Source organism: Lichenostomus cassidix, chromosome 23 (assembly GCF_008360975.1).
Source record: "Lichenostomus cassidix isolate B80296 chromosome 23, HeHo_3.0, whole genome shotgun sequence".
Classification (NCBI taxonomy): domain Eukaryota; kingdom Metazoa; phylum Chordata; class Aves; order Passeriformes; family Meliphagidae; genus Lichenostomus; species Lichenostomus cassidix.
In genome coordinates this window covers 4,885,449-4,913,252 of record NC_139503.1, presented here as the reverse complement: position 1 = coordinate 4,913,252, position 27,804 = coordinate 4,885,449, and the positions used below count along the sequence as shown (strand labels likewise).

General features: G+C 52.3%; 1 protein-coding gene across 1 annotated transcript in view; it reads left to right on the top strand.

The window, feature by feature from the left end:
• Positions 1-11,226, top strand: part of SDC3 (syndecan 3) — a 43,081-nt gene extending 31,855 nt beyond the window's left edge. Inside the window, exons 2-5 of the mRNA XM_085080985.1 lie at positions 3,507-3,624; positions 4,405-5,087; positions 7,518-7,788; positions 8,408-11,226. Of these exons, the coding sequence (XP_084937111.1) occupies positions 3,507-3,624; positions 4,405-5,087; positions 7,518-7,788; positions 8,408-8,574 (1,239 nt within the window). The 3' untranslated portion in view covers positions 8,575-11,226. The remainder of the gene's footprint in view (positions 1-3,506; positions 3,625-4,404; positions 5,088-7,517; positions 7,789-8,407) is intronic.
• The last annotated feature ends 16,578 nt before the right edge of the window (positions 11,227-27,804 follow it).

Sequence of the window (27,804 nt, the reverse complement as noted above, 5' to 3'; positions counted from 1 at the left end):
GAAAAGAATCCTCTGGGATCCAGTGGGGGATGTGTTTCTTACCCGAGCTCGGTGTCACTGCTGAGACCCAAACCCTTTGTGTCTGGCGCTGCTTTTGGGTCATTTCGAGCACAATGAGGGAACATTCCGTGAAATGCGACTTTCCGGCCCTGCCCTGGAGTCTGCTCTCCATCAAAGCTGTTTTTATGGCAGCGCAGCCGTGACCTTTGTGGGACCGGAGGAGGAGGAAGGGGCAGTCGGTTGGGGTCTGGGTGATACCACAGCCGGATCCTGGCCAGGGCTGTCCCCAGTGCCGGCTGACGGGACACAGGGATGTGACAGGAGCACTTCCCTGGCCGCAGGACAGTCCTGGACAGAGCCAGCCCCTCCCGGGGCGCATTGAAACCTTTCCGCTCCTTACCCCAAAGTGACAAAGCCCCCCAGCCCAGCCCAGCCTCACCCCGGCGCCTCCAGCAGCTCCGCCCCGCTCCCAGGGCTTCATTCAGGGTTTAATTTCCCTAATGGAGCAGCGCTGAGCTGCCTGAGGAAGCTCTGCCAAGAGCCATCAGCTGCGGAGCTGTAATCGCGCGGATGGGAGCTGCTGGCCCCTGGCTGGAGCTGGCTAATAAATGGCATCGCGGGGCCACCAGGGCACCGAGCGACAGGGGGTGACAGGGGAATGGAGCCAGGAGCTACAGAGCTCCGGGATTTCCAGCCTGTCCCTCATCTCAGCCATGGGAAGAGATGGATCACGATGGGGATGGGGCTGGTGTGACCCCCAGCCCGCGGAATCCACGCCCTGGAACAGCTTTTCCCGTTGGAGCAGCAGCCTCATCCCTCCCGCAGCGGGGTGGGGACAGTGCCTGTGCCATCCCAGGGACTGCAGGGACACATCTGCCACATCCAGGGGGGTCCCTGACCGCTGGGAGCGTGCTGGGGCAGGGAGAAGGGCTGGAGGAAGCTTCTCTTTTGGGAAAAATCCAGGCAGCTGCAGCTTGGCTTGGGGGCTGGGATGGATTTGGAATGGGATAGACGGGAATGAGGCTGGGATGCTGGGATGGATGGATGGATGGATGGATGGATGGATGGATGGAGTTGCAGCCCCAGGCCGGGAGGTGGGAGTTGCCTTCCCGAGTGATTTGTGTTTTCCCGGGATGACAAACTCCGCCCTTCCCTGCCCTCCCTCCCCTCACTCCCAGGGAGGGGGGCCATGAGGGCACGCGGAGCACGAACGATCCAAGCAGCACTAAATCCAAATAAACACCGACATTCCCAAGATTTACGGCACGAGCCTGACCCCAAACCGTCAGGGCTGCAGCTGGGAGCGGGTTACGTCAGCGCCTTGGGAATGGGGTGACGTGGGGCTTCTCTGGGAACAGCTGTGTCCCAAACACCCTGTGCTCTGGGAACACCTGGAGATTGTTCCCAGGTCTCCGTGGATAATTCTGTGTGTAGCTTGGCTGGGGCTGGGCTGGGCTGGGCTGGTCCTGCTTGTGGGGTTGTTGTGGGGTTTGTGCTGGGCAGTTGTCGTGGGCATCCCATTTGTCCTCACTGCATCATCCAGGCTCTCCATCCTGTGGATGGATGGAGGGATGAGGGATGGATGGATGGGGATGGATGGATGAATGAGAGATGGATGGATGGATCAATGGATGGATGGATGGACAGACAGGGATGCACAGACGGATGGATGGATGGATGGATGGATGGATGGATGGATGGATGGATGGATGAAGTGGGTTGGTTGGATGGATGGATGCATAGATGGATGGACAGATGGATGAACAGAATGGATTGGATGGATGGATGGATGATGGATGGATGGATGGATGGATGGACAGACAGGGATGCCTAGATGGATGGATGGATAGACAGATGGACAGAATGGATTGGATGGATGGAGGAAGAGATGGATGGATGGGGATGGATGGATGGATGGGTGGATGAATGAGAGATGGATGGATGGAGGAATGAGGGATGGATGGATGAGGCATGGATGAGGGATGGATGGACAGACAGGGATGCATAGGTGGATGGATGGTTGGAATGGGTTGGATGCATGGGGATGGATGATGGATGGGGATGGATGGATGATGGATGGGGATGGATGGATCCACGGATGGATGGGGATGGATGTGTGCATGCTTGGATCGGTGTTGGCTGAGTGGAGCTGCTGTGCCAAGCTGACACTTCCTGCTTGTCCTGCTCCAGGCCCGGGGCTGGGACTCTGTTTGGCCTCATCTGGTTCCAATTCCAGGCACAAACAGACGGAGCACAGCCATGTGGCTCCCATCAGAGGCTTTGCCAGTCCTGCAGGGACAATCCCACCCTCGGGAAGCTCTCTGGGATGGGGTGGGCTGGGCAGTGCTGGGCTCTCCTCATTTCTTGGGAAGCCTCCATATTTTTGGTATAAAAACACCAAAAGGCAGGGAAGAGCAACTCCAAATATTTCTTCCTCCAGCCTCTCAATCCTTGGGATTTTTCCTTGCCTTCCTATTAATTTTGATGACTTACCTCATACCCCAGATCTGTGCAATTCCCAAATCCCTGTGGATTTATTCTGCTGGATCACAAACTCCAGCGAGCTGCTGGTGAGCAGGGGTTGGGAATCCAGGATGGGGCAAAGGCTGAATATTCCCGGTGGATATTTGGGAAGCTGAATATATCCAGTGGATATTTGGGAAGCACGCGGGGTGTTGCAGACGGGCAGGGTGAGCTGGAACAGATCCAGTCCTACAGACACTTCAAAACCCAACTCTCTCTGCCCTTCCCGAGCTGAGGAATTCTCTCTCCCGATGGGAGAAAGGAGGTGGTGACAAAACGCCAGTCAGGTCCCAAATTCCTCCGTCTGACTGCTCCAAACTCCTTCCCGCTCCACTCCGCGGTGAAAACAAAGAAACCCCGAGCTGCTCTCGGGAGGTAAAACGCTCTGAGAGACGCCGGGGACCCTTCAAGGCCTTGATTTGAAACTGAAGCTGAACCTGGCTCGTTACATCCCGAAACATCTGATGCGATCTGGCGGATCAAAGCCGCCTTGTTTGCCTTGTAATGAGGTGTCAAAGCAACACAAACAGCAGACGCTTTGATCTGCAAAACAAGATGTTTAAGAGCCCTGCTAGCGAGGGCTCCCCGCGTTTCAGCAGCTCCGGCAAGCAGGGAAATATTTGAATTTTTCCTCTCGAGGCTTGCCGAGCTGTGGCAGCTGAGGTGGTGTTGCTGTCGCAGCAGAGCTGAGGCTCGGGGGGAAATCATCGAGGACTGGAGAACCGCACAGGGCGTTTTTCTGACAGCTTCCAAAAGCAGTTGTTGTGTTTTCCCCCCTTTTCCAGAGGGCTTTTCTCCCCCGGGAAATGTTGGAATCGATGTGAGCTCGCTCTGAGTTGTTTTGGGGGCAAACACTGTGATTTGGGGTGGTTCGGCTGGAGGTTTTTGGTGCTGCTGCTCCCTTGCTCTGGCCCTGTCCCACCGGGGGTGGCCGGGGTGTCCCTCGGGGGGGCTGGAGCTGCTCACCTACCCTCTGCCCGCAGGCTCAGCGCTGGCGCAACGAGAACTACGAGCGGCCTGTGGACCTGGAGGGCTCCGGGGATGATGATCCCTTCGGGGAAGATGAGCTGGACGACATCTACTCCGGCTCTGGCTCGGGGTGTGAGTATTTGGGGGGCTCTGGGACGGGTCCCGGGTTGGCTGTGGGGTTGTGGGGTCCCTGGCTGGCTGTGGGGTTGGGGTTTTTTGGGAAGTGTCCCTGGCTAGCTATGGGGTTGGGGATTCCTGGGAAGTGTCCCTGGCTGGCTGTGAGGTTGTGGGGTTGTGGAGCTGTGGGGTTCCTGGCTAGCTATGGGGTTGGGGGGTCCTGGGAAGCGTCCCTGGCTCGCTGTGGGGTTGGGGGGTCCTGGGAAGCGTCCCTGGCTCGCTGTGGGGTTGTGGGGCTGCAGAGGGGCTCTGAGGGAGGAGATTTCCCTTTATCCATCCCCGGCTCTGCCCTCCTGCCCTCTCCGAGAGAAAAGCCACAGGAGCTGTCCCAAAGGTTGGGCTCCTCCCTGTCCCAGTTCAGCCTGTGGCCCTACTGGGTGGGAATGGTCCTTCCACAGAGCCTGGAGAGGACTTTGGTCAGCACACGGGAACTGGAGCTCTTGGTTCTCCTGGTTCTCCTGATCCCAGACCCATCCGTGCTCTCGGATCCTGGGAATGACTCCAGGGAAACGCTGGGGCAGCAGCAGCCTCACTCTCCTCTCTCATCCCCGTTCCTCACTCTCCTCTCATCCCCGTTCCTCACTCTCCTCTCTCATCCCCGTTCCTCACTCTCCTCTCTCATCCCCGTTCCTCACTCTCCTCTCATCCCCGTTCCTCACTCTCCTCTCTCATCCCCGTTCCTCACTCTCCTCTCTCATCCCCGTTCCTCACTCTCCTCTCTCATCCCCGTTGCAGATTTCGAGCCAGACCTGGGGCTGGACACGGCCGTGAGCCCAACCACGGCCACGCTGGCACCGCTGCCCAGCACTGCGGCCGCACTGCCCGCCACTGCCCAGCCCGTGGCAACGCCCCTGGGGCCATCGCCCACCCCCCAGGACAGCACCCCTGCCCTGGTGACCAGCGCCTGGGCCACCCCCAGGGCCACCCCCAGGGCCACCCCCAGGGCCACCCCCAGGGCCACCGAGGCACCCGCCATGCCCAGCTGGAAAGAGATGACCACCAGCACCACGGCCAGCGAGCCCCCGACCACTGTGGCCACCACCACCACCACCACCACAACCACCGCGGCCACCACGACCACCACCACCACCACCACGGAGGCCACCACGACCACCAGCAGCACCACCGTGGCCACGGCCAAACCCACCACCATCCGGAGGTTCCTGCCCCCCTTGGTCACCAAGGCGGCCACCACACGGGCCACCACGAGAGCCACCACCCCGGAGCCGCCCACCACGCCCCTCCCTGAAGCCACCACAGAGGTGACAGAGGTGACCACGTCCCGCCTTGTCCCCAGCAGCACGGCCAGGCCCAGGGCGCTGCCCAAACCCAGCACCACGAGGACTGCAGAGCCCCCCGAGAAAAGCACCGCCCTGCCGCCTGCCGCCACCACACTGCCACCCACGGAGGCACCCCAGGTAGGACAGGAGCCCTTCTTGTCCCCCTGGTAGGAGCAGGAGCCCTTCTGTTCCCCCCAGGTAGGACAGGAGCCCTTCTTGTCCCCCAGGTAGGAGCAGGAGCCCTTCTTGTCCCCCAGGTAGGAGCAGGAGCCCTTCTTGTCCCCCCAGGTAGGACAGGAGCTCTTCTTGTCCCTCAGGTAGGACAGGAGCCCTTCTTGTCCCCCAGGTAGGACAGGAGCCCTTCTTGTCCCCCAGGTAGGACAGGAGCTCTTCTTGTCCCTCAGGTACGACAGGAGCCCTTCTTGTCCCCCAGGTAGGACAGGAGCCCTTTTTGTGCCCCCAGTTAGGAGCAGGAGCTCTTCTTGTCCCCCAGGTAGGACAGGAACTCTTCTTGTCACCCAGGTAGCAGCAGGAGATCTTCTTGTCCCCCAGCTAGGACAGGAGCTCCTCTCACCTGCCAGGGCTGCAGGGAAGCCAGGCGGTGGCCGCGGGAAGCCTTTGGTGTCCATCCATCCTGCCCAGAGGGAGGCCGAGGCAGGCTGGGCTCTCCCGGTGGGATATCTGGGGAGGAGATGGAAGGGGGTTTGACCCTGGCAGGGGTTTGACACCATGGTGACACCCAGGGCTGTGCCACGAATCGCGGTGACCCCGTGGTGACTCCAGAGCAGCTTCCCCGGGCGGGAGGGGAGCGCTGCCACATCCCGTGGGGACACAGCCACTGTCCTGGGGTTTGGTGGCATTTCCCAGCTGCCGGGAGTCCCAAACTCTCCTCAATTACGGCTTGATGGTGCGTTTCCTGCCCGCCGGTGTCCTGGGCAGGGATCTCCGCTCCGTCTGCATTCAGAGCCCCTCGGGGGCTCTTTGCCGCCGCTTTGAGTGAAAGCTGCAGTGATTTGTCTGAACGACTCCCCCTTTGCCGCCTGCAAATGTGAGCTCGGAGCGCTCGGGGCTCTGCTGACCTTCGATTAATCTCTGTCACAAACGCGGCCGCTCTGGGAGGCGCTGAGCCGTGCGCTGCCCCGGGGCAGCAGGGCAGGGACAGGGCTGCCAGCCCGCCCCATTCCCGCCTCATCCCGGATCCTGGATCACCCCAAATCCTGCTCTGGGACTCAGGCAGATAGGGAAAAAGCTGTTTTGCCCTGGCTCATCCCGAATACTGCTTAGGGGCTGAGGCAGGTGGGGAAGGAGCTCTTTTCCCCTGGCTCATCCCGAATCCTGTTCTGGGACTTAGTCAGGTGGGGAAGGAATTGTTTTCCTCTGGCTCATCCCCAGTCCTGGCTCATCCCCAGCCCTGCTCTGGGACCGAGGCAGATAGGGAAGGAGCTGTTTTCCCCGGCTCATCCCGAATCCTGCTCTGGGGCCAAGGAAGATAGGTTTTCCTTGGTTTTCCCTGTTTTTCCCTGGCTCATCCCGAATCCTGGCTCATCCCAAATCTTGGTCTAGGACTGAGGCAGGTGGGAAAGGAGTTGTTTTCCTCTGGCTCATCCCCACTCCTGGCTCATCCTGAATCCTGCTCTGGGGCCGAGACAGATAGGTTTTCCCTGATTTTCCCTATTTTCCCCTGGCTCATCCCGAATCCTTCTCGGGGACTGAGGCAGGTAGGGAAGGAGCTGTTTTCCCCTGGCTCATCCCGAATCCGGCAGGTAGGGAAGGAGCTGTTTGCCCCACAAAGGAAGGATCCCGCCGCGGTTTGGCTCGTGGATGCTCCAGCCTGGTGGCCACGCAGCAGCGACAGGGGGAAACTCGAGGGGATTTGGTGCTGAGGGGATGTGCAGGAGGCAGTGAGTGGATCGGGAATGGGATGGAGGGGGGGAATGGATCAAATTCCCAGGCAGTGTTTGCCCTCCAGCCGGGATCCCCTCCTTGCCAAGGGACAGCAGGGAGCTGGGCTGGCTCTGTCCTGGGGACAAGGACACTGCCTCCTGCTCCTGCCCTGGGCAGCTGGAAGGGACAAAATTCAGAGGGAATGAGCCCATGGAGCTCATCCAGAACCATCCAATCCTCCCTCGGCTGTGCTGGTGTGGCACGGGTGTTGTGTCACTTGGTGTCACCTGGGAGCTGTGACATCCAACCTGCTCTCTGGGGACAGAGCCCAGCAGAGGGGCTGGGATGGGATACTGGGGAGAAATTTTTCCATGTGAGGAAAGGGGTGGGATGAGGTCTCTTTAGGGGAAAGGGAACGTCTGGGATGGGATCTCTTTAGGGGAAACTCCAGGGAACAGGTGGGATCTTGAGGACACCTGGGATGGGGACAGAGAACAATGGTCCGGCTCAGCCGTGGTGGCCTCAGCTGCTTGGTGACATTGAGCTGTGGGGTTGTGTTGTCACTGCAGCCCAACTTCAGTGACACAGGGCAAGGACACCCCAACGTTACCCCCATGTCCCCACCCTGTCCCCAGCCCCATGATGTCCTCCCTGTTCCACCTTGGTCCTTGTCCTCTCTCGCAGATGGAGCCAGGCGAGGTGACCACAGTCCTGGACAAGGAGCTGGAGGTCCCGGCCAGCAGTGGCCCCAGCGGGGACTTCGAGATCCGGGAGGAGGAGGAGACAACACGTCCCGAGCTCGGGAACGAGGTGGTGGCCGTGGTGACACCGGTGGCAGGGCCAGGGCCTGGCAGGAACGTGGAGACAGGGCTGATGGACAACACGATAGACTCGGGCAACTCGGCCGCTCAGCTGCCCCAGAAAAACATCCTGGAGAGGAAAGAGGTGTTGATAGGTGAGATTTGGGGTTTGTGGGTTTGGGGTGCAGGGAGCTGGGGACAGTCCTTGGATGGGCACTGGGGTAACCCAGCTGGGGGGTGACACTGATGACTGGACTAGGGGTGGCACTGACAGCTGGGGGTGACACTGAGGGCCAAGGGTGGCACTGATGGCCAGGGAGTGATGCTTATAGCTGGGGGTGACATTGATGACTGAGCTAGGAGTGGCATGGAGAGCTGGGGGTGACACTGATGGCCAGGGAGAGGGTGGCACTGACAGCTAGGAGGTGACACTGGTGGTGGCTGGGCCAGGGGTGGCACTGACAACCAGTGGGGGGGCACTGAGAGCCAGGGGGTGACACTGATGGCCAGGGGTGGCACTGAGGGCCAGGGGATGACACTGATGGCCAGGGATGGTGGTGATGACTGGGGGGTGGCACTGAGGGCTGGGGGTGGCCGTGAGGGCTGGGGGTGGCACTGCCAGCTGGGGGTGCCCCTGATGGCCCTGTCCCCCACAGTGTCCCTGTCCCCACGGTGTCCCTGTCCCCACAGTGTCCCTGTCCCCACGGTGTCCTGTCCCCCCGGTGTCCTGTCCCCCCGGCGCCCCTGACGCCCTGTCCCCGTTCCCTGTCACAGCGGTGATCGTGGGCGGTGTGGTCGGCGCTCTCTTCGCCGCCTTCCTGGTGATGCTGCTCATCTACCGCATGAAGAAGAAGGACGAGGGCAGCTACACGCTGGAGGAGCCCAAGCAGGCCAGCGTCACCTACCAGAAACCCGACAAGCAGGAGGAGTTCTACGCGTAACCGAGAGCCCCGAGTGCCTCACGCTCCCTCCATCCCTCCCTCCCTCCCCTTCCCTCTCCTCCATCTCCTCTCTTTCCCCCCTCTCTCTTTCTGTTTTTTTGGGATCAGACTGTGAATCCCCGAAGCTGGCCGAAGGAGGAGCGGTGGCGCCCTTGGCACGGGGGGACGCGGGGTGGCCGGAGCAGCGCCGGGGTCACCCTGAGCACCGCTGGCCTTTCTGCTGGCGGGAGGGACGGGACGAGGAGCCCGTGCCAAGGAGCTGTGCCAGGCCGGCCGTGCCCGGGAATGCCCTGGGGAATGTGGGATTGGCTGCCCACGGCGCCTGGAGCTCAACTGGACTTCTCCCAGCACCACCACAAACTCTGGGATGGAACACCCTCTGCCAGCCCTGGGGTCACTTTGGATTTATCCTCTTTTTTTTTTCCATCTGTAAAGGAGGGAGATTTCCTTCCCCCTGCTTTGGTTTTGTTTTCTGTTTTTTTTTCGGAATGGGGTCGATCGCTCTGCAGGAATCCTTTTGTTGGGAGAGAGAACACAACTCTCCAGTGCTCCTGGAACCTTGGGAAAAGCACAAGGGGCTGGAATACCTGACACCCCGGGATTTGCCCTTGGAGTGGGGAAAAAATGGAAATAAATACAAATGTTGGGAATAATCCCTTTGGATCAACATTCTGGAGCCGCATTTGGGCGTCCCAGGCTGCTGCCATCCTGCCACCCCTGGAATCTCTTGGATCCACATCTGGCCGAGGGGTTTGGCCGGGAAAGGACCTGGCCTGGGCTGGGTTTTCACTGTGACCACTAAAGCTCAGCCTTGCTGGACATTCCCTGGGGAGCAGCTGGGAATGGAGGAGCTGAATCCTCTCCCTGGCTGTTCCAGAGGGGATAGCAGAGCTCTGGGATGCAGCCTGAGGAAGGAAATCCGAGCAGGGATGATCCCTGTCCCCTCGGGGTCCAGCAGGGATCCCATTGGCATCCAGAGGCGAGGAAGAGGAGAACCATGGCTCAGCCCCAGGGTTGGTTTGATCATTGGAAAGATCCTGAAATCATTGGAAAGACCCAGGATTGACATTTTTCCCTCGTTGTTGAAACCCCCAGGATCGATGGTTTTCCTTTGTTGGTCTTTAAATCCCAATAAAATCCACAGGGCAGGAGAGCACCGAGCCTGGAACCCCCAGGTGTCCTCTGAGGCTTCCCAAGGTTCAGATCCAAACCCTCCAGTGCCTTCGGGAAAAGCCAGATTTTCCGGAACAACCTTGGCATGGAGAAGTCAATTAAGATATTTCAATTAAGATATTTCAACGAGGCTATTTCAACGAGGATATTTCAACAAGGATATTTCAACGAGGTGTTTGTGGTGCACTCGAGGAGCTTTGTTGTCAAGATGGTTGAGATCTCGATGGGCTCCCATGGAGACTTTGGATTTGCTCTTGGAGCAATTGAAATGGGAAAATGTTTTGGGGAAAAAAAAATGGTTGTTGTGGCTCTGCTGCTTTGGGAATTGACCTGCAGGGAGCCAGGGACACTCTGGCCCCTGAGGGGGTTGGTGGATTTGGGGTTTTATGGCCCTTGTGGGGATTCTGAGACATCAGAGCTTCTTTGTGGAAGGGATTTGAGAGGCCAAGAGCATCATTTAAATCAATATAAATATATATATATCCACTCCCATACATCCCCAGTTATAGAGGAATGGAATGGAATGGAATGGAATGGAATGGAATGGAATGGAATGGAATCCCTTGAATTTCTCAGCGCACTGGGATGGTTGGATGGTGGGATTTGTGGTTGGGAACGTGGGAGGTTTGGGTTGCTTTTCCCTGGGATAAAACCCCAAATGACAACCTGGCTTTGCTTCAGGACCTATCCTGAAAAGAACCCTGAGCTCTGAAATCCTCATTTTTGAGCTGCCAGCCCCAAAACCCTCCTGGCTGAAGGTCCTGGAGCTTGGAGAGGTCCTGTTGGATGTTTGGGGTGGTGGGGCTGGGATGCAGCTGGTGTTTGTGAGTGACCATTCCGTGTCCATCCTGCAGGGAGGATGAGGATGAAAGATGAGGATCAGGATGAAGGATCAGGATGAAGGATGAGGATGCTCCAAAGATGGATCATTCAGGAGCAGCCTGGTGCCACCACAGAGCCACTTTGTGCTGCTCCAAAAGGAGTTTGGACTCCTGGGTTTGATGGTTTGGAGCTTTCTGGCCCTGCTGGGATCCCCCAAAGGGGAGTGGCACAAACCAAAGCCACCAAGGCCACCCAAAATCCCCATCTTTTGGAAAAACCTGGATTTAATCTTTGGAGCTTGCTTAAAAAAAAAAAAAAAAAGAAGAAAACCAACCCTCCCAGCTTAATCTTTTTAATGCTGCTTTTCAGAGCTGCTTCCTTAATCTCCTTCATTCCATTTTTTCCCCCTATTTAATAGTCTGAAGTTCCATAATACAATTTTTTGATTCACTCAAGCTTAACCTCGTCCCGCTCAGCTGGCGTTAAGTTGTAATCCTGGCACTTAAATCCGTCACAGCTCCGGGAGACAGGAAGGCTGCAAGTGGGAGGGCGAGAGGAGCCTGGGAAGGACTTTTCAATAATTAAAATATGACAGGAACACACGAAAAAAAAAAATGGTGAAGGTGATTAAACTGCTAATTGGAAGTGACCAAATAATTCCTTGGTGTTTCTGCTGCTTCCATGCTTTTGCTCTCCACATGGAGAGGGATGAGAACTCCATGGGAAGTTTTTGGGGCTTGGTTTTCATTGGAATTTTTTGAGCATTGATCACCACAAAAAATCACCATTTTTTGGGCATTGATCACCACAAAAAATCACCATTTTTTTGTGGTGATCAATGATCCTCTGGTGTCACCTCAGCTCCACAGGGGCTGTTGGAGTTGATCCTTGAAGGAAATAAAAAAAGGTTTGTGCTGGAGGATGTGATCCTCTGCCTACCTCCAAGGAGTTGGGATGGAGCAGCAGCTTTTGGGAAAATCCATCTCCCCCAAAAATCTTGGATAACATCATTTCTCCATGAGGGGATGGACAAATCCCTGAGGAGCTGGGATGGCACTGAACATGAGCAGAATTTTTTGGGAAAACCCATTTCCCAAAAAAATCCTGGCTAATATTTCTCCATGAGCAGAGCCATGGGGATGGAAAAAATCCCAAAGATTTGGGATGGAGCTGAACATGGGCAGCATATTTTGGGGAAAGTCCATCTCCCAAAAAATCCTGGATAATATTTCTCCACAAGCAGAGCCATGGGATGGATAAATCCCCAAGAAGTTGGGATAGAACTGAACATGGGCAGTGTTTTTTAAGAAAGCCCATCTCCCAAAAAATCCTGGATAACATCATTTCTCCATGAGCAGCCACAGGGATAGATAAAATCCCAAAGATTTGGGATGGAGCTGAACATGGGCAGCATATTTTGGGAAAACCCATTTCCCAAAAAAATCCTGGCTAATATTTCTCCATGAGCAGAGCCATGGGGATGGAAAAGTCCCAAAGATTTGGGATGGAGCTGAACATGGGCAGTGTTTTATAGGAAAGCTCATCTCCCAAAAAATCCTGGATAACATCATTTCTCCATGAGCAGCCACAGGGATAGATAAAATCCCAAAGATTTGGGATGGAGCTGAACATGGGCAGCATATTTTGGGAAAGCCCATCTCCCAAAAAATCCTGGATAATATTTCTCCACGAGCAGAGCCAGGGGATGGATAAATCCCCGAGGCTGTTGCAGGTGCAGGTGGATGCAGCTGCTCCCTCCAGCAGCCACTCCTGCTCCAGGGTTTTTGGGAATTCCTGGTGGGAATACGGATGGGGAAGAGGCCTGGAAGCTCCAGGGGAAGGACACATGAGGAATCATCCCTCAGCCGCTGATTTTTCGGGAATTTAACTCCAGCAGGAGCAGAAGTGTCTCCAGCATCACTCGCTCTGCCCAAATCCTGATCCCTCCTGGTGATTTTCAGCGACAATCCCAGCTGGCAACAGCTGGAGCAGTGCCCAGCTGTGCTGCTCCATCCAGCTGTGCTCCCCGAGGGATTTTCTGTGGTTTTCCCATTTTTTTTTTTTTCCGTGTGACGCTCCAAAGCCGCGGGGAGACTCTCGGCTGTTCCGCTCAGATAATTTCCGGAGATTGTGGGATTGCAGGGTGGTTTGGGCTGCTCTGCCAGCTGTGCCAGCCCTGTGCCTCCCCAGGCTGGAATTACAGCAGGGAATGATGGAAATCCAGGGATTCCTGGGCCACGAGGCTCAGGAGATGGCAGGAGGAGAGAGTCAAAGGGAAGGGAAGAGCAGAGAGTCCAGACAAGAGCTGGAAGAGGGAGGTTGGGATGGGCAGGGGATGGAGAAGGCCTGGCAGCAGCAGGACCAGCCTGGAGGGGTTTGGCAGGGCTGGGAGTTGTCCTTTTCCTCTGAAAATCTCTGATTTTGGGCCTTCCCAAAACAGTAGGACCCTGGGTGGGATGGAGTTGCCCTTTTCCTCCGAAAATCTGATTTTGGGCCTTCCCAAAACAGCAGGTCTCTCTGTGGGATGGAGTTGATCCTTTCCTCCAAAAATCTCTGATTTTGGGCCTTCCCAAAACAGCAGGACCCTGGGTGGGATGGAGTTGCCCTTTTCTTCCAAAAATCTGATTTTGGGCCTTCCCAAAACAGCAGGTCCCTCTGTGGGATGGAGTTGATCCTTTCCTCCAAAAATCTCTGCTTTTGGGCCTTTCCAAAGCCACAGGTGCCTCTGTGGGGTGGAATTGTCCCTTTGCTCCGAAAATCTCTGATTTTGGGCCTTTCCAACCCAAACTGCAGGGCACAGGATGGCTCCAGGCCGGATGATTTCCAGGATGAGCTGCTTTGCCCCAAATTTCCCCATCCCTCCCCAGTTTCCCTGCTGATCCATCTGGGAGCTCCTTTTCCCCATCTCCAGCCCCAACTCTGGAATTCCCAGCTCTCCCTGCCCTGAATCACCACAGGGACAAACCCAAAAGAATAAAACCAGATTTTTTTAAAATTCCCCTTTTCCACCCTGACCCACCCTCGTCAGGATTTTTTTCCAGGCTCTGAAGTGATGCTGAGATTCCTGTAGGGAAAGGTTGGGTTGGAATGATCTCCCTGGGAGCAGGGATGGGGCTGGGTGTGTATATATGGGAATGTAATTAATGTATAGGTAGAGATGTATAGATCTGCTCTGCAGGAGGAGGAGGAGGAAGAGGAAAAAGAGGAGGATTTTCCCACCAGGATCTCATTCTGGGCTCTGCAGTCCGTGGCCCCAGGGATGTGGGATTCAGCCTTGGTCTCTGTCCCAAGGGATTTGGGATTTCCTGTCCCGAGAGATGCAGGATTGAGCCTCATTCCCTGTCCTAAGGGATTTGGGATTTCCCGTCCCAAGGGATGTGGGATTGAGTCTTAGCCTCTGTCCCAAGGGATTTGGGATTTCCAGGGATTCCTGGAAAAGAAATGCAAGGGATGCAGGATTGAGCCTCATTCCCTGTCCCAAGGGATTTGGGATTTCCTGTCCCAAGGGATGTGGGATTCAGCCTTGGTCTCTGTCCTAATGGATTTGGGATTCCCTGTCCCAAAGGATTTACTATTTCCTGTCCCAAGGGATTTGGGATTTCCTGTCCCAAAGGATTTACTGTTTCCTGTCCCAAGGGATTTGGGATTTCCTGTCCCAAGGGATTTGGGATTCAGCCTTGAACATTCCTGCCTCTCCTCCCTCCCATTCCCACCCTTCAAATCCCCCCAGTCCCGATCCCAGTGGGTTGGGGTGAGCTGGCTGTGGGATCAGGATTTCAGAAGCCTTTTGCCTCTGCCGGGGCTGGAGCAGATCCTGGGATGGGATTTTGGAATGGGATCTTGGGTTGGAAATTGGAATGGGATCTTGGATTGGGATCCCAAAGCCCCCCAGGCTCCAGAGTGTCCCCAGTCCTTGTGCCTGCAGCCCCCTGTCCCTGTCCCTCCGTCTGAAGTGTACAAACTTTTAATTTCTATTTTTATTTTTCCCATTATTTTGATTTTTGGGTAATAAAAAAATAAGATTTTTTTTCACCCCCCCACATTCCAGTCGGTTCATCCAGCGCTTCTCCCGAGACCTCCAGGGATTTTTCCTGCAGGAATTCCCCCTGGTTTGGGTCCCCCCTGGTCGAAGTCACCCCAGCCCAGCTGACAATCAAACCAGACTTCCCAAAAAACGGGAATCCATTGCAGTTTGATAGAAAAACTTTTTAAAAATCTGCCCCCTTTTTCCCTCTCACTGCCACATCTCCAGGGTAAACCATCACCCACTGGTCCTTCTGTAAATAAACATCCAACCTTCTTGTATAAATTAAAAATTAAATAATAATTAAAAAAACAAAAAGACAAAAAAAAATCCATTGATAAACATCCCCCCAAAAAAATAAAAAATTCTCCCTTTCCAGAAGATTGAAATAATTCCAACAGGTGAGCCCCACTTGACTTTTTTTTGGAGCTGATTTCCAATCCCAAGAGGAAAACAAACAAACAAACAAAAAAAATCTTGAATCCTACAAATGTTGGACTTTTCAATGAATCCGGGAGGGAAAAAAAATGCATGTAAATATTTTTAATAGGAGACATATCTTAAACAGAACTTTTTTTTGTATGTACATAACTCTCCTAGAGTTTAGTACTGAAATGGCTTCATAGTGTCTGTTTCAAAAAAGGAAAAAAAAATAAAAAGGAAAGGAAATGTTTGTTAATTGTTTTTGTTCTTACTCAATGGCCAAAAATTTAAAAATAATGACAAAAAAAAAAGAAAAAAAAGACTCTAAAAAATAATCTTTGCCAATGGATCTAGCACTGTAATGGTACTGTCTATTTTTTTTAATTATTTCTGTGCTGTGCCCATTTATAAAATGAGGAAAAGGAAAAAATAAAGTCATTTAAACATTGTCTGCCCAGGGCTTGGCCTGAGTTCTTGGTGCCAACATTCCTGGGGATGGAGGGAGAAGGTTCCTCTTGTTCTTGGTCCATCAGGGTGGGGGTTAGTTCATGGTTTCCATGGCAACTGCAGTGATGCTGAGGAGCCTGGAGCATCCCAGCGTAGTTCTGGGTGATCCCAGTGCAGTTCTGGATGATCCCAGTACAGCCTGGACTATCCCAATAGAGCCCTGGATGATCCCAGTATAGCCTGGATCATCCCAGCACAGGCCTGGAAGATCCCAGTACAGCTCTGGACTAAACCAGTATAGCTCTGGACTAAACCAGTACGGCCTGGACTATCCCACTACAGCCCTGGATGATTCCAGGACAGCTCCAGACAATCCCAGCACAGCTCTGGATGATCCCAGTATGGCCTGAACCATCCCAGCAGTGTCTGGACTATCCCAGTACAGTTCTGGACTATTGCAGCAGAGTCCTGAACTATCCCAGTACAGCTTGGACCATCCCAGTACAGCTTGGACCATCCCAGTACAGCTCTGGACTAAACCAGTACAGCCCTGGATGATCCCAGTACAGCCCTGCACCATCCCAGTACAGCTCTGGACAATCCCAGTACAGCTCTGGATGATCCCAGCACAGCCTGGATGATCCCAGCACAGCCTGGATGATCCCATTACAGACCTGGACGATCCCAGTATAGCTCTGGATGATCCCAGTACAGTTCTGGACTATTGCAGCAGAGTCCTGGACAATCCCAGTACAGCCCTGCACCATCCCAGTACAGCTCTGGACCATCCCAGCACAGCCTGGACAATCCCAGTACAGCCTGGATGATCCCATTACAGCCCTGGACAATCCCAGTTCAGCTCTGGACAATCCCAGTACAGCCCTGGACCATCCCAGTACAGCTCTGGACGATCCCAGTATAGCTCTGGACGATCCCAGTCCAGCTCTGGACCATCCCAGTCCAGCTCTGGATGATCCCAGTACAGCTCTGGACTATCCCAGTACAGCCCTGGATGATCCCATCACAGCCTGAACCATCCCAGCCTCGCCTGGACGATCCCAGTATAGCTCTGGATGATCCCAGTCCAGCTCTGGATGCTCACCCAGAGAAGAGAATTCCAGTGAGACCCCAGAGCCCCAAGGAGAGCTCAGATGTCCTGGGGCCAAGGGACAGGGGGACAGGACACAGGGAGGCACCTCGGGAATCCTCCCAGCGTGCTGACAGCCCCAGAACCCCAAATCCTCCCTTTCCCCCCATTTCCCAGATCCAGGCACTTCCCACCCCAGCCCTGCTCAGCATTCCGGGCAGGAACACCACCAATCCCAGTTTCCAGCCAGCCCTGCCCCAATAAAGCCCCACTGTGCCCCACAAACCCCATTTGGCAGAGCAGAATGAAGAACTGCCTGCTCCGAGGTGTTGGAATTCGGGCTGAAGGCTGCAAACAGCCTCTCTTTATATCCCAACCCCCATTTTTTATTTATTTTTCCCCTCCAACGGCTGTTACAGGAATTTTCCATCCCCGCAGCACCGGTGCAGACCCCCCAGGATTTCGCAGGCCAACCCCAAACGTGGTTTATTTGGGATTTTTTTCACACCCCTGTGAATCAGCCTCTATAAATCTCTGGGCTGTGAGCAAAGCATCCAAAAATAACATTGGGATTGGGATTTCACCTGGAAAAGTTAATGTTCCCAAGGCACCTATCCCATGGTGGCTCACGGGGATTTTGGGGAACGGCAGGAGAAGAGCCAGGTGACCACTTTGGGGTCACAGACAGTGAGCTGCCCTGAGCTCTGGGAGCTCCAAATCCTCGCTGAGCTTTCCTGGATGCCCCAAATCAAGAGGATTTATCTCCATGCTCCAACCTGCTCATCCCACAAACTGCTGCTCTGCTCCCACCTCATCCCAGGGATGTGAATCTCCTCCTGCCTCCCTCTCCTCCCAAATCCAAGTCCTATTTCGGGATCCTCTCCATCCCTCGACACAAACAACCTCTCCCCATCCTCATTCCCACCCCTTCCCGTTCCTCCCTCCCAGCCTCCCTCTCCAGGGCTCCACAAATCCTCCTCCCCACCTTTTTTAGCTCCTGGCCTCTTTCCCCGGCTTTCCAAGGACAGGAAGCCCTTTAGGACAAAGCACACTGAAATTCCAGCGGAGAATTGCCGGATCCCAGTCCTCACCCCTCTCCCGAGGCCCGGGGGGAGCGATGGATATCTGGGCGCCTCCGAGGGTTTTCAGCCCATTGTGCAGCGCTGGAGGCGAAGAGCAGAATTCCTGCTCCGAGAATTCCATCATTTCCCGAGCGCCAGCGGTTATTCACAGCAGCTGAGCCAACATTCCTGGTTATTTACCTGCTCGGGGACAATTGGCACCTTTGGGAATTGCACTGTCCCTGCTATTCCCACCTATTTCCTGCCCTCCGATTGTTTTTCCCGAGGCTGAGCTCATCCCCGTGACTGGGACAGGACATGTCACCCCATGTCCCACAGCCGAGGGGACAGAGAATTCCCTGATGGAATATTTCCCTCTATAGAAACCCCTCGAGAGCTCCGTGTTTATCCAGGACTGCTGGAGCCTGGACATGTGGTGCCTGGATTTGCAGCCCGTGAGGAATTGTGCCTGCTGACAATCTGGGCTCCATGGAACGAGGAACAAAGCCAATTAAAAATAATGGGGAGCCTGTGCTGCTGCTGCCGGGAACAAAACAACAATAATTAGAATTGGAATTGGAATTGTAACGAAGGCCAAACCCATCCCAGAATTCCCATTTAGATCAAATGCAAACCTTCTGAGCTAATCCTGCAGCTCCCATTTAGATCAAATCCAGATGTTCTGAGTTAATCCTGAAGTTCCCATTTAGATCAAATCCAGATGTTCTGAGCTGATCCTGCAGCTCCCCTTCAGATAAAATCCAAACCTTCTGGGCTAATCCTGTAGCTCCCATTTAGATCAAATCCAGATGTTCTGAGCTAATCCTGCAGTTCCCATTTAGATCAAATCCAAATATTCTGAGCTGATCCTGCAGTTCCTATTCAGATCAAATCCAAACCCTCTGAGCTCACCCTGCCCTCCTCCCTTATCACTCTCTGTAATCCTCTCCCATCACCAGGGAGTGGCTGGGAAGGCAGGATTGGAACAGCTGCTCCTGATAAATCTCCCACCCGATTTCCTCCCTGGCAGTGAATTCCAGAGGAAAACGTGAGCTGCTCCTGCCATGGATGAGGATTGCTGGCACTGCCGTGGGATTTCTCCCTGGATTTGGCCCACTGGGTTAAAGGAAGGTTTTAAAATGTGAGCAGGGGTGGATTTTTGGGAAGGAATTGTTCCCTGGGAGGGTGGGGAGGGGCTGGGATGGAATTGCCAGAGAAGCTGTGGCTGCCCCTGGATCCCTGGCAGTGTCCGAGGCCAGGCTGGAGCAGCCTGGGACAGTGGGAGGTGTCCCTGCCATGTCCAACTGGATGGGATTTAAGGTCCTTCCAACCCAAACCTTTCCAGGATTCTGGGATTCCCCAAATTTTGGGGAAATCCTGGTGTCAGAGGTAGGAAATTTCCACTTCTCTCCCAGCCTGGGGAACTCTCCAGGTCTGCTCCAAACTCACCTGGCAGGAGGAGCTGCTGGGTGATCCTTCCATCCCAGCCATCCTCAGCATTCCCTTTACAAACCACCCCTGAAGGAGTTTGGAAGTTCCTGAGATTCCTGCTGGCGCCCAGGACCACCCCTGCCTCCAGCTGGATCCCATCTCTGGCTCCATCTCCTCCCACAGCCCTGAACTAGGGCAGGAGCTCATTTTGGGAGTGAGATGTGGGCTCTGTGAGCCAACCTTCCCTCCAGCTCCAATCCCAGCATTAAACAATCCCTGGGATGTTTCCCACCCAGGGCTGGAGGGATTTTTGCCAGGAACGTCGTGAAGATTTTTGGAATCTCTGCCTTTGATGCCAAAACACTTCCACTCCCACCCCACACCATGATTTTGCAGTATTTATTTATTTAGAAGTTATTTAGGATAACTATTTTCTTCCGAGTCAGACAAGAATATTTGCATCCAAACTTTAGCAGGAAACATGCTGATATATTATTAAATCCAAGGAAACTCAGGTTATTTTCAGTCTATCACAGCTTTTCACACAGATCTCTCAATTTCCTCTCAGCTCTTCATTCTCATCCCTCCCTCCCCTTTCAAATCCTACGAGAAAAATGGGAATAAAAATACCTAAAGACAGCGTGGGATAGATGTTTAATAACTGAAGGAACAGATAACTATTTACTGTTGGGGGAAAGCAGTGGAAGATTTTTGTCAGCAATTTTTGCTTTGCAGCTCCAGGTTGCCAAATTTGGGATTTGCCCCTTTCCCTGCACAGCTGGGATGCTGGAAGGAGGAACAGACAGAATTCCCTGCACAGGGAATTTGAGGAATCCTCCCCACTGCCCTGTCCAGAGAATTCCAGAGGAGTTCCAGAGGGAGCCAGCTCGGATTTGAATCCCAACCTGTGTCAAATGTGCTTTTTTCCCTTTTCCCCCCACCCGTGTCTCCTCCAAACATCCCCAGCTCCGCTGGCTATTCTGAAACACTGGGAATTAACACCTGGATTTGCATTTTCCCTTCATTTGGCTGCAGTTCCAAGCAGTTCTGGGGTGATTGGATAATGCCAAGGCTTTCATCAGCCAAAACTGGGACAAATCCTCACCTCTGGGGCACAGCTGGGCTGGCAGGGTGGCCTTGGCAGCCAGAGGTGCCACCAGAGGCACAGCTGGAACAGGGGGAGGGAAGGGATTGGGGACAGACAGGGAATTTTGGGAGATATCCCCAAATCCTGGCAGAACCAGGAGGGTTTTGGAGTTTTAGGCCTTCAGGCTGAGCTGTTCTTTGGGAAACTGAGGCCCAGACAGGGATTTCTCTCCAATCTGCCTAATCCAAGATTTTCCCTCCTGGCATCAGCTGGAGATGGAAATGATTCCTCCTGCTGCTCCCTGAGCTGGAAGTTTCCTCCTGGCAGGGATGGTTTGGAGTTAATTCCTGCTCAGGAACCCGAGGGTTTGTTTCAGCTGAATCGATATTAATTGTATATAGATTTTTATATATTTTAATTTATATTTTAATATTTATATTTATTTCTATATTTCTATAGATATTTATTTTTCTATATTTTAATCTATATTATTCAGGTTTCCAGCTGAATCCATATTATTTTCCCCCAGGGAATTCTTGTGGTTCTGGCACAGCCCTTGGAATCCAAAATGAGGCCAGAGCAGCCAAAACCTGTGAAAAAGCTCAAAAACCAAGCTGGTTTTCAAGGATTTCCTGCCTGTTTGTCTTGGACTCACAGAATCCTTCAGGTTGGGAAAGCTCTGCGAATCCAAACCTTAACCCAGCACTGCCAAGGCCACCACTGCCAGTGTCCCCAAGTGCCACATCCACAGGGACTGAAATCCCTCCAGGAATGGGGACTCCACCCCTGCCCTGGGCAGCTCTGCTGGGGCTGGATTGTCCTTTCCATGCAGAATTATCTCCCTGATGTCCAACCTGAGCCTCCCCTGGCACAGCTTGAGGCTCTTCCCTCTCCTGCTGTCCCTGTTCCCTGGGAGAAGGGGAATGTCACCTTGGAAGTGATGCTCTGGGAAGGGATGTGGCTGAAATGTCCCCTCAATGTCCTTCTTGTCGTCCTTCCCTTCCCTTCCCTTCCCTTCCCTTCCCTTCCCTTCCCTTCCCTTCCCTTCCCTTCCCTTCCCTTCCCTTCCCTTCCCTTCCCTTCCCTTCCCTTCCCTTCCCTTCCCTTGGAGGGTCACCTTAATTTAAAAAAAAAATCCCTGGAGAATGGAAAAAGTGCAGAAAATGTCCATAAAAGGATCATTCCCAGCCTCCAGCCAGACCCTGCTATTCCTGGCAGCCACACAATGAGGTCTATTCAGAATTCCTGGGAAAACCTGCGTTCCTCACTCCTCAGGAAACTGTTCCAGGAGCTCCAGCCTTTTCCAGAGCCCTTCATTCCCAAATGGGATTATTTCTGGCTGGTTTGGGAGGTTTAGGTTAGCTCAGGCTCTGGGTTTTCCTCCCTGTGCTGCTCTGGGAGAGCCTCGGGATCATTCCCTTCTCTGAGATTTTTCCAGATTTTGTCACCCTTTTCCCAGGTTTTCCTGCAGTTCCCAGGGAGTTTTGTCCCTCATCCTTCCTCTGTCCCTTCTCCTCCCTCTCTGGGATTCAGTGGGATCTAGGATTTGGGGGAATCCTGGTCTGAAATCTGGGATTGGGGGAATTGAGGGATGAAGTTCCTCAGTGGCTCCTCTGGAGCTGATGGGGTGGGAAGATGCTTTTCCAGAGGGGAATTTGTCTCCTTGCCCTGAATCCCTGGCTGGAGGAGCTCCTTTCATCCTTTAGGAATTACCAGGATCCCCTGAGCTGGGAGGGAATCTTTCCATCACCTTCATGCAATTCCTGAGGCCTGGAAAAACCCACATTTTCCTGCTCCCCTGTGGGTTTTTGAGAGCCAAATCCCCATTTCCTGCTCACCTGGAGGATTTTGAGAGCCAAATCCCTATTTCTCCACACTCCTGGAGAGTTTTACAGAGCAAATCCCCCTATTCCTGCTCCCCCTAAGGATTTTCCAGAGCCAAACCCACATTTCCTGTTCCCTGAAGGTTTTCCAGAGCAAATCCACATTTTCCTTCTCCCCCAAGGATTTTCCAGAGCCAAATCCCCTTTTCCTGCTCCCCTGAAGGTTTTCCAGAGTCAAACCCACATTTTCCTGCTTCTGTGGAGATTTTGGAGAGCCAAATCCCCATTTTCCCAATACCCCCGAGGATTTTCCAGAGCGAAATCCCCATTTTCCCACTCCCCTGGAGGTTTTCCAGAGCCAAACCCACATTTCCTATCCCCCTGCAGTTTTCCAGAGCCAAATCCCCATTTTCCTGCCGCCCTGGAGAGTTTTCCAGCCGCTGGAGCACAGGAGCTGTCAGGCTGTGTGAATCCCACTGGTGAAATCTCCAGGAACAGGAAATAATTGAAGGAGAGACAAAGATCTCCAGGAAATTCCGACAGCTCCAGCAGCACTTCTCATGTGAAGAAAACCAAATTAATTTGATGGCAGAAAATGTTGTATTGGATTTTTTTAATGAATTTTTTTCTGTATTTGATTCTTTAAATTTTTTAACAGATTTTTTTAATGGATTTTTTTTTTTCCTTTTCCCCCCCAGGATTGTTTTAATTTTCTGTGGGGTTTTTTTTTGGGATGTTCCCAGTGTTTCCTGACACGATTCCAGTGACAGGACACAATGAGAGCTGCCACTCCTCGTTAGCAGTGACATCTCCCATTCCTGCCACGCCAGAATGTGACAAAACACGGAAAATTCAGCATCCAGCACGAGATTACCCTTTGATTTTCACCCTTTTTTTCCCACTTTTTCAACCCCTTAAACCTCTTCCTGCCTGCTGCTAATTGAGAGGAAATGTTCTGTTTGTTCTGTGAAATGAGAATTTGACACTTCAAAGGAGACGAGGGCTGAGCAGATGAATTGGAGCAGAAATTCTTCCCCACATCCAAGGAATCCGAGGATTCCCGGCTGACACAGTTCTCTGCTGCTCCCTCACCCCCTCTGAACACCTCAAATCAGTGGTAAAGGCTGGGAAATGGAAATTGTTTCTGATTTCTGTCTCCATTTCCGAGGTGGGAGTGAAAGGAGGGAGGAGGAGGAGGATGGGGATGAAGGGCTGGAGCAGAAAAGGAGCTCCAGTGGTTTTCCCAAAGAATCATTCCTGGGAAAACAGAACCACCCAGAAGCTGGAAAATGGCAGCAAAACCAGGGAATAGCTGAGAAAAAATGGAATATTTTATCCCAGAGCACTCTCTCCTCCAACTGTTCAAAAAAAGAACCCAAAATGCCCCAAATATTCCAAACCCAAATGCCACTTTGGGGACAAATTTAGCCCTGGAAGGAGTGGCTCTGTTCCTGTTTCCTGGAGAAAATCACTATTGCTATTTTTGCAGCTCCCAGGCAGGATTTGGGATGTCTGTGAGTGGAGAAGCACAGGGCAGTGTGGCTGGATCTGGGGAGAGCCAGGATCCTGCTTTTCTCCAGCATTTTCTCAGGTTTGGGTTCTCCAGAGGGACCCAAAGCTCTGCCCTCTCCTCAGGAAGGATGAGCTGAGCTCCAGAGCCTGGCAGGTTCTTTTCTCTCTCCCACAAATCCATCCCAATGTCCTTCCCTGTCCCTTGGCTGCTCCTTTCCTCCCCAATCCCTCCAACTCCAGTGCCAAATGCCCATGGAACATCCTGTGCCATCAGCTGCCTGGGAAAAGAGCTCCACTCCCTGGCACGCCTGGGGTTGGGTGACATTTGGGGACATTTGGGAGTGGAAAACCTCCAGTTCTTCCCGTAAATCTCGCAGGATGAGCCCAAAGCTGATGGAGATGGATGAGACTTGGCACATCCAAATCCAGACTGCACCAACAGGGATGTAAAACAGCTTGGTTATTGGAAAAATAACTGATATTGTAAAAATAATTAATGTTCCTCTATTAATGTTATTAAAGTAATTAATGTTCCTCTAATAACAGGGAAGGGAAGGGAAGGGAAGGGAAGGGAAGGGAAGGGAAGGGAAGGGAAGGGAAGGGAAGGGAAGGGAAGGGAAGGGAAGGGAAGGGAAGGGAAGAGGAGAAGTGAAGAGAAGAGAAGAGAAGAGAAGAGAAGAGAAGAGAAGAGAAGAGAAGAGAAGAGAAGAGAAGAAGAGAAGAGAAGAGAAGAGAAAAGTCCCTTCCAACCCAACCATTCCATTATTCTGGAATAACAATCCCAGCCAGAGCACTGTTTGCTGTTCTCTCCCTGGATATGACCTTGCAACTCCTAAAATTCCCATCAATTCTACCTTGAAACATCCTGAAAGTCACTGAAAAAATGTTCACTGGAGAAAACTCTGAGAATCACACTTCTGATCCTTGTTCCCAGGAAATCCTCAGGATGAGCTGTGGAAATACCAGGGTGAGGATGGAAAATCCTGAATCCCATTGGGGGAAAACCAAAGGGATGGTTTGGGTAAAAGCAGAGCAGGAAATGAACATCCTAAATGAAAGATGGGAGGCAGGCAGGGAGCACGGAGGGAGCAGGGAAGAGCCAGGTGAGGAGTGTTATCCCAGGAGAAATCCCAGCACAACACCTTTCCCGCAGAGATACAACTGAAATCCGGGATAATCCACGCCCAGGACACACCCAGGGCTGTGTTTGCCATGGCAAACATCCCAGAGCTGCTGGCAGGATGAATTCCCGCTGCAGGCGACACGGGAAAGCAGCAGGAGGTGGTGGAGCTGCAGGGCAGTGACAAAGCTCTCCTGACAGCCAGCCTGTCACACTCCCTGAGCACTGATCCCACGGGATTTGCCTCTGGAAAGGACCTGCCGCGGGGGTTTGCATCTGAGGGGGAGCTTGGAGGGGAAATCATCTTCATCCTCATCCTCATCCTCATCCTCATCCTCATCCCCATCCCCATCTTCATCCTCATCCTCATCCCCATCCCATCCTCATTCTCATCCCCATCCTCATCCTCATCCTCATCCCCTCCTCATTCTCATCCCCATCCTCATCCTCATCCTCATCTCCATCCCCATCCTCATCTCTTCCTCATCCTCATCCCCAACCCCATCCTCATCCTCATCCTCATCCTCATCCTCATCCTCATCTTCCTCACACCTGGAGCACTCTGGACCTGCAGCAACCATTTCTGTTCAGGCCTGAGGAGGTGAATTCCAGCCCTGGCAAATTCCAGAGGTGAATTCCAGAGGTGAATTCCAGGGGTGAATTCCAACTCTGGTGAATTCCAGAGGTGAATTCCAGAGGTGAATTCCAGAGGTGAATTCCAGTTTCCAGAGCTAAAAGATCCGGGACAGGGCTGTGGCTGGCTGGGAGGAGCTGGGATTTGGAGCTGGAATCTCTCTTTCTGGGAAGGTTCACTCACGACCTGATCCTCACTGCCATGGGAATTTATAAAATCCGTGCAAATCCTCAGCCTCAAATACCCAACAAAACACCCAGACACGTGAGGAGAAAGGGAAAAAGGAAATCTGGTAATCCAGAGGATCCCAAGTTTTTGTCTCCCTTTTGGTGGAAATTGGCATCAGGAGAAAGAAAAATAGGAAATCTGGGGATCCATTGGATCCCAAGTCTGTTTTTTGTCTCCTTTTTGGTGGAAATGGGCATTAGGAGACATCTGCTCAGCTCTCAGGAGGGTGGGGAGAAGCTGGAGGAGTCAGAGCTGCTCCATCCCACCTGCCCCAGCCTGCCCTGATCCCTGAATTCCATGGTTTCCTTTTCCAGGGGGATTCCAGCTGTCCAATCCCACAGAAACACAACCCACACTGAATCCTGGAATTACAGAAACAACACCTCTCGGGGAGATCCTATCCAAAAATATAGGGAAAGGGAGAGAAGGAAATAAATATCCCAACACCTTTCAGGGAAATCCTATCCAAAAAATATCCCAACACCTTTCAGGGAGATCCTATTAAAAAAAAAAAAATGGGAAAAAGGGAGAGGAGGTAAACATCCCAACACCTTTCAGGCAGATCTTATCCAAAAAAAATATGGAAAAAAGGGAGAGGAGATAAATATTCTAACATCTTTCAGGAAGATCTTATCCAAAAAAATATGGGGAAAATGAGAGAAGGAGATAAATATCCCAACACCTTTCAGGAAGATCCTATCCAAAATATGGGAAAAATGAGAGAAGGAGATAAATATCCCAACACCTTTCAGGCAGATCTTATCCAAAAAAAATATGGGAAAAAGGAGAGGAGATAAATATTCCAACACCTTTCAGGGAGATCCTATCCAAAATATATTGGAAAAAAGGATAGAAGGAGATAAATATCCCAACACCTCTCAGGAAGATCCAATCCAAAAAAATATGGGAAAAAGGAGAGAAGGAGATAAATATTCCAACACCTTTCAGGAAGATCCTATTAAAAATATGGAAAAAAGGAGAGGAGATAAATATCCCAACAACTTTCGGGGAGATCCTATCAAAAAAATATGGATTTTTTTTGGGAGAGAAGGAGATAAATATCCCCAGCTGAAGGTGATGCTCCACCGTGGCTCTGACCACCCAGGGCAGAGGGACTGCCAGGGATGGGGAAGGAATGGAAACATCACCTTGGAACAAAATCCTTTATCTGCTCCATCAGCTGCTGCTGTCAGATGAAATCCATGGCCTGTTTCATCTGGGAAGGATTTGGTGTCTCCCGGGAGGTTTTATGGGAAGCAGGTTGTGCCTGAGGGAGAAACGAGGTGAGATGGAGTTGAGGTGCTGAAGGATTTGTCAGGAGGGAATGGAAAAAAGGGATTCTGCACTGAAAAATAGCTGGATTGTGGGAAAATAGCAGATAGTTGGGAAAATTTAAAAAAAAAGGGATTCTGCACTGAAAAATATCAGATTGTGGGGAAATAGCAGGATTGTGGGAAAATATCAAGGCTGTGGAAAAATATCAGAGTTGTGGAAAATACTGGGATAGTGGGAAAATATCAGGATTGTGGGAAAATAGCGGGATTGTGGGAAAATATCAGGATTGTGGGAAAATATTGGGATTGTGGGAAAATATTGGGGTTGTGGAAAATATCGGGATTGTGGAAAAATATCAGGATTGTGGGAAAATGGCAGGATTGTGGGAAATATTGGGATTGTGTGAAAATATCAAGATTGTGGGAAAATATCGGGACTGTGGAAAATATCAGGGCTATGGAAAAATATCAGGATTGTGGGGAAATGAACTAGGCCACCTTTTCAATATTTTTTTCCAAGCAGTGAGAAATAAATGTTGTTGATGATGGTTCTGCCCCAGCACAGGATGCACAAAATTAGGATTTATTTATTAAAAAAAGCATCTTTATCTGTGAAAAAATAACAGCTTCTTCAACCCATTGATTCATCTCTTCCTGCTTTGATCAGAGGGAATGAAGCAATCAATCGATGCTGTGCAGTGAGGATCACATCAGACATATTTAATATATAAAAAAGGAAGACAAGCAATGCATTTTATAAATCTGAGCTTGTGTGAAAATATATTTCCATCAATCCCAAACTTTGTGTAATTCCACTGATATTTATTGGTACAGTAAAAACTATTTCCAGTAGTGCTGGTGGTGTTTTGATGGTTCATCAAGCTTTCCCTTCTGAGAGCAGGGTGAAGCAGGCTGGGATGAGGGATGATTTCCTGCCTGGTGGATGCTGGGAGGAGGTTTGGAATATTTGGGTGAGGGAGGAGGAATTCCTGCCTTGCTCCTTTCCAGCAGCTGGAAGGGCTCTGGTGGGGAAACAGGAGAAACCCCAAGGTCCAACCTCTGGAAAATGCTTTATTTATCCTCT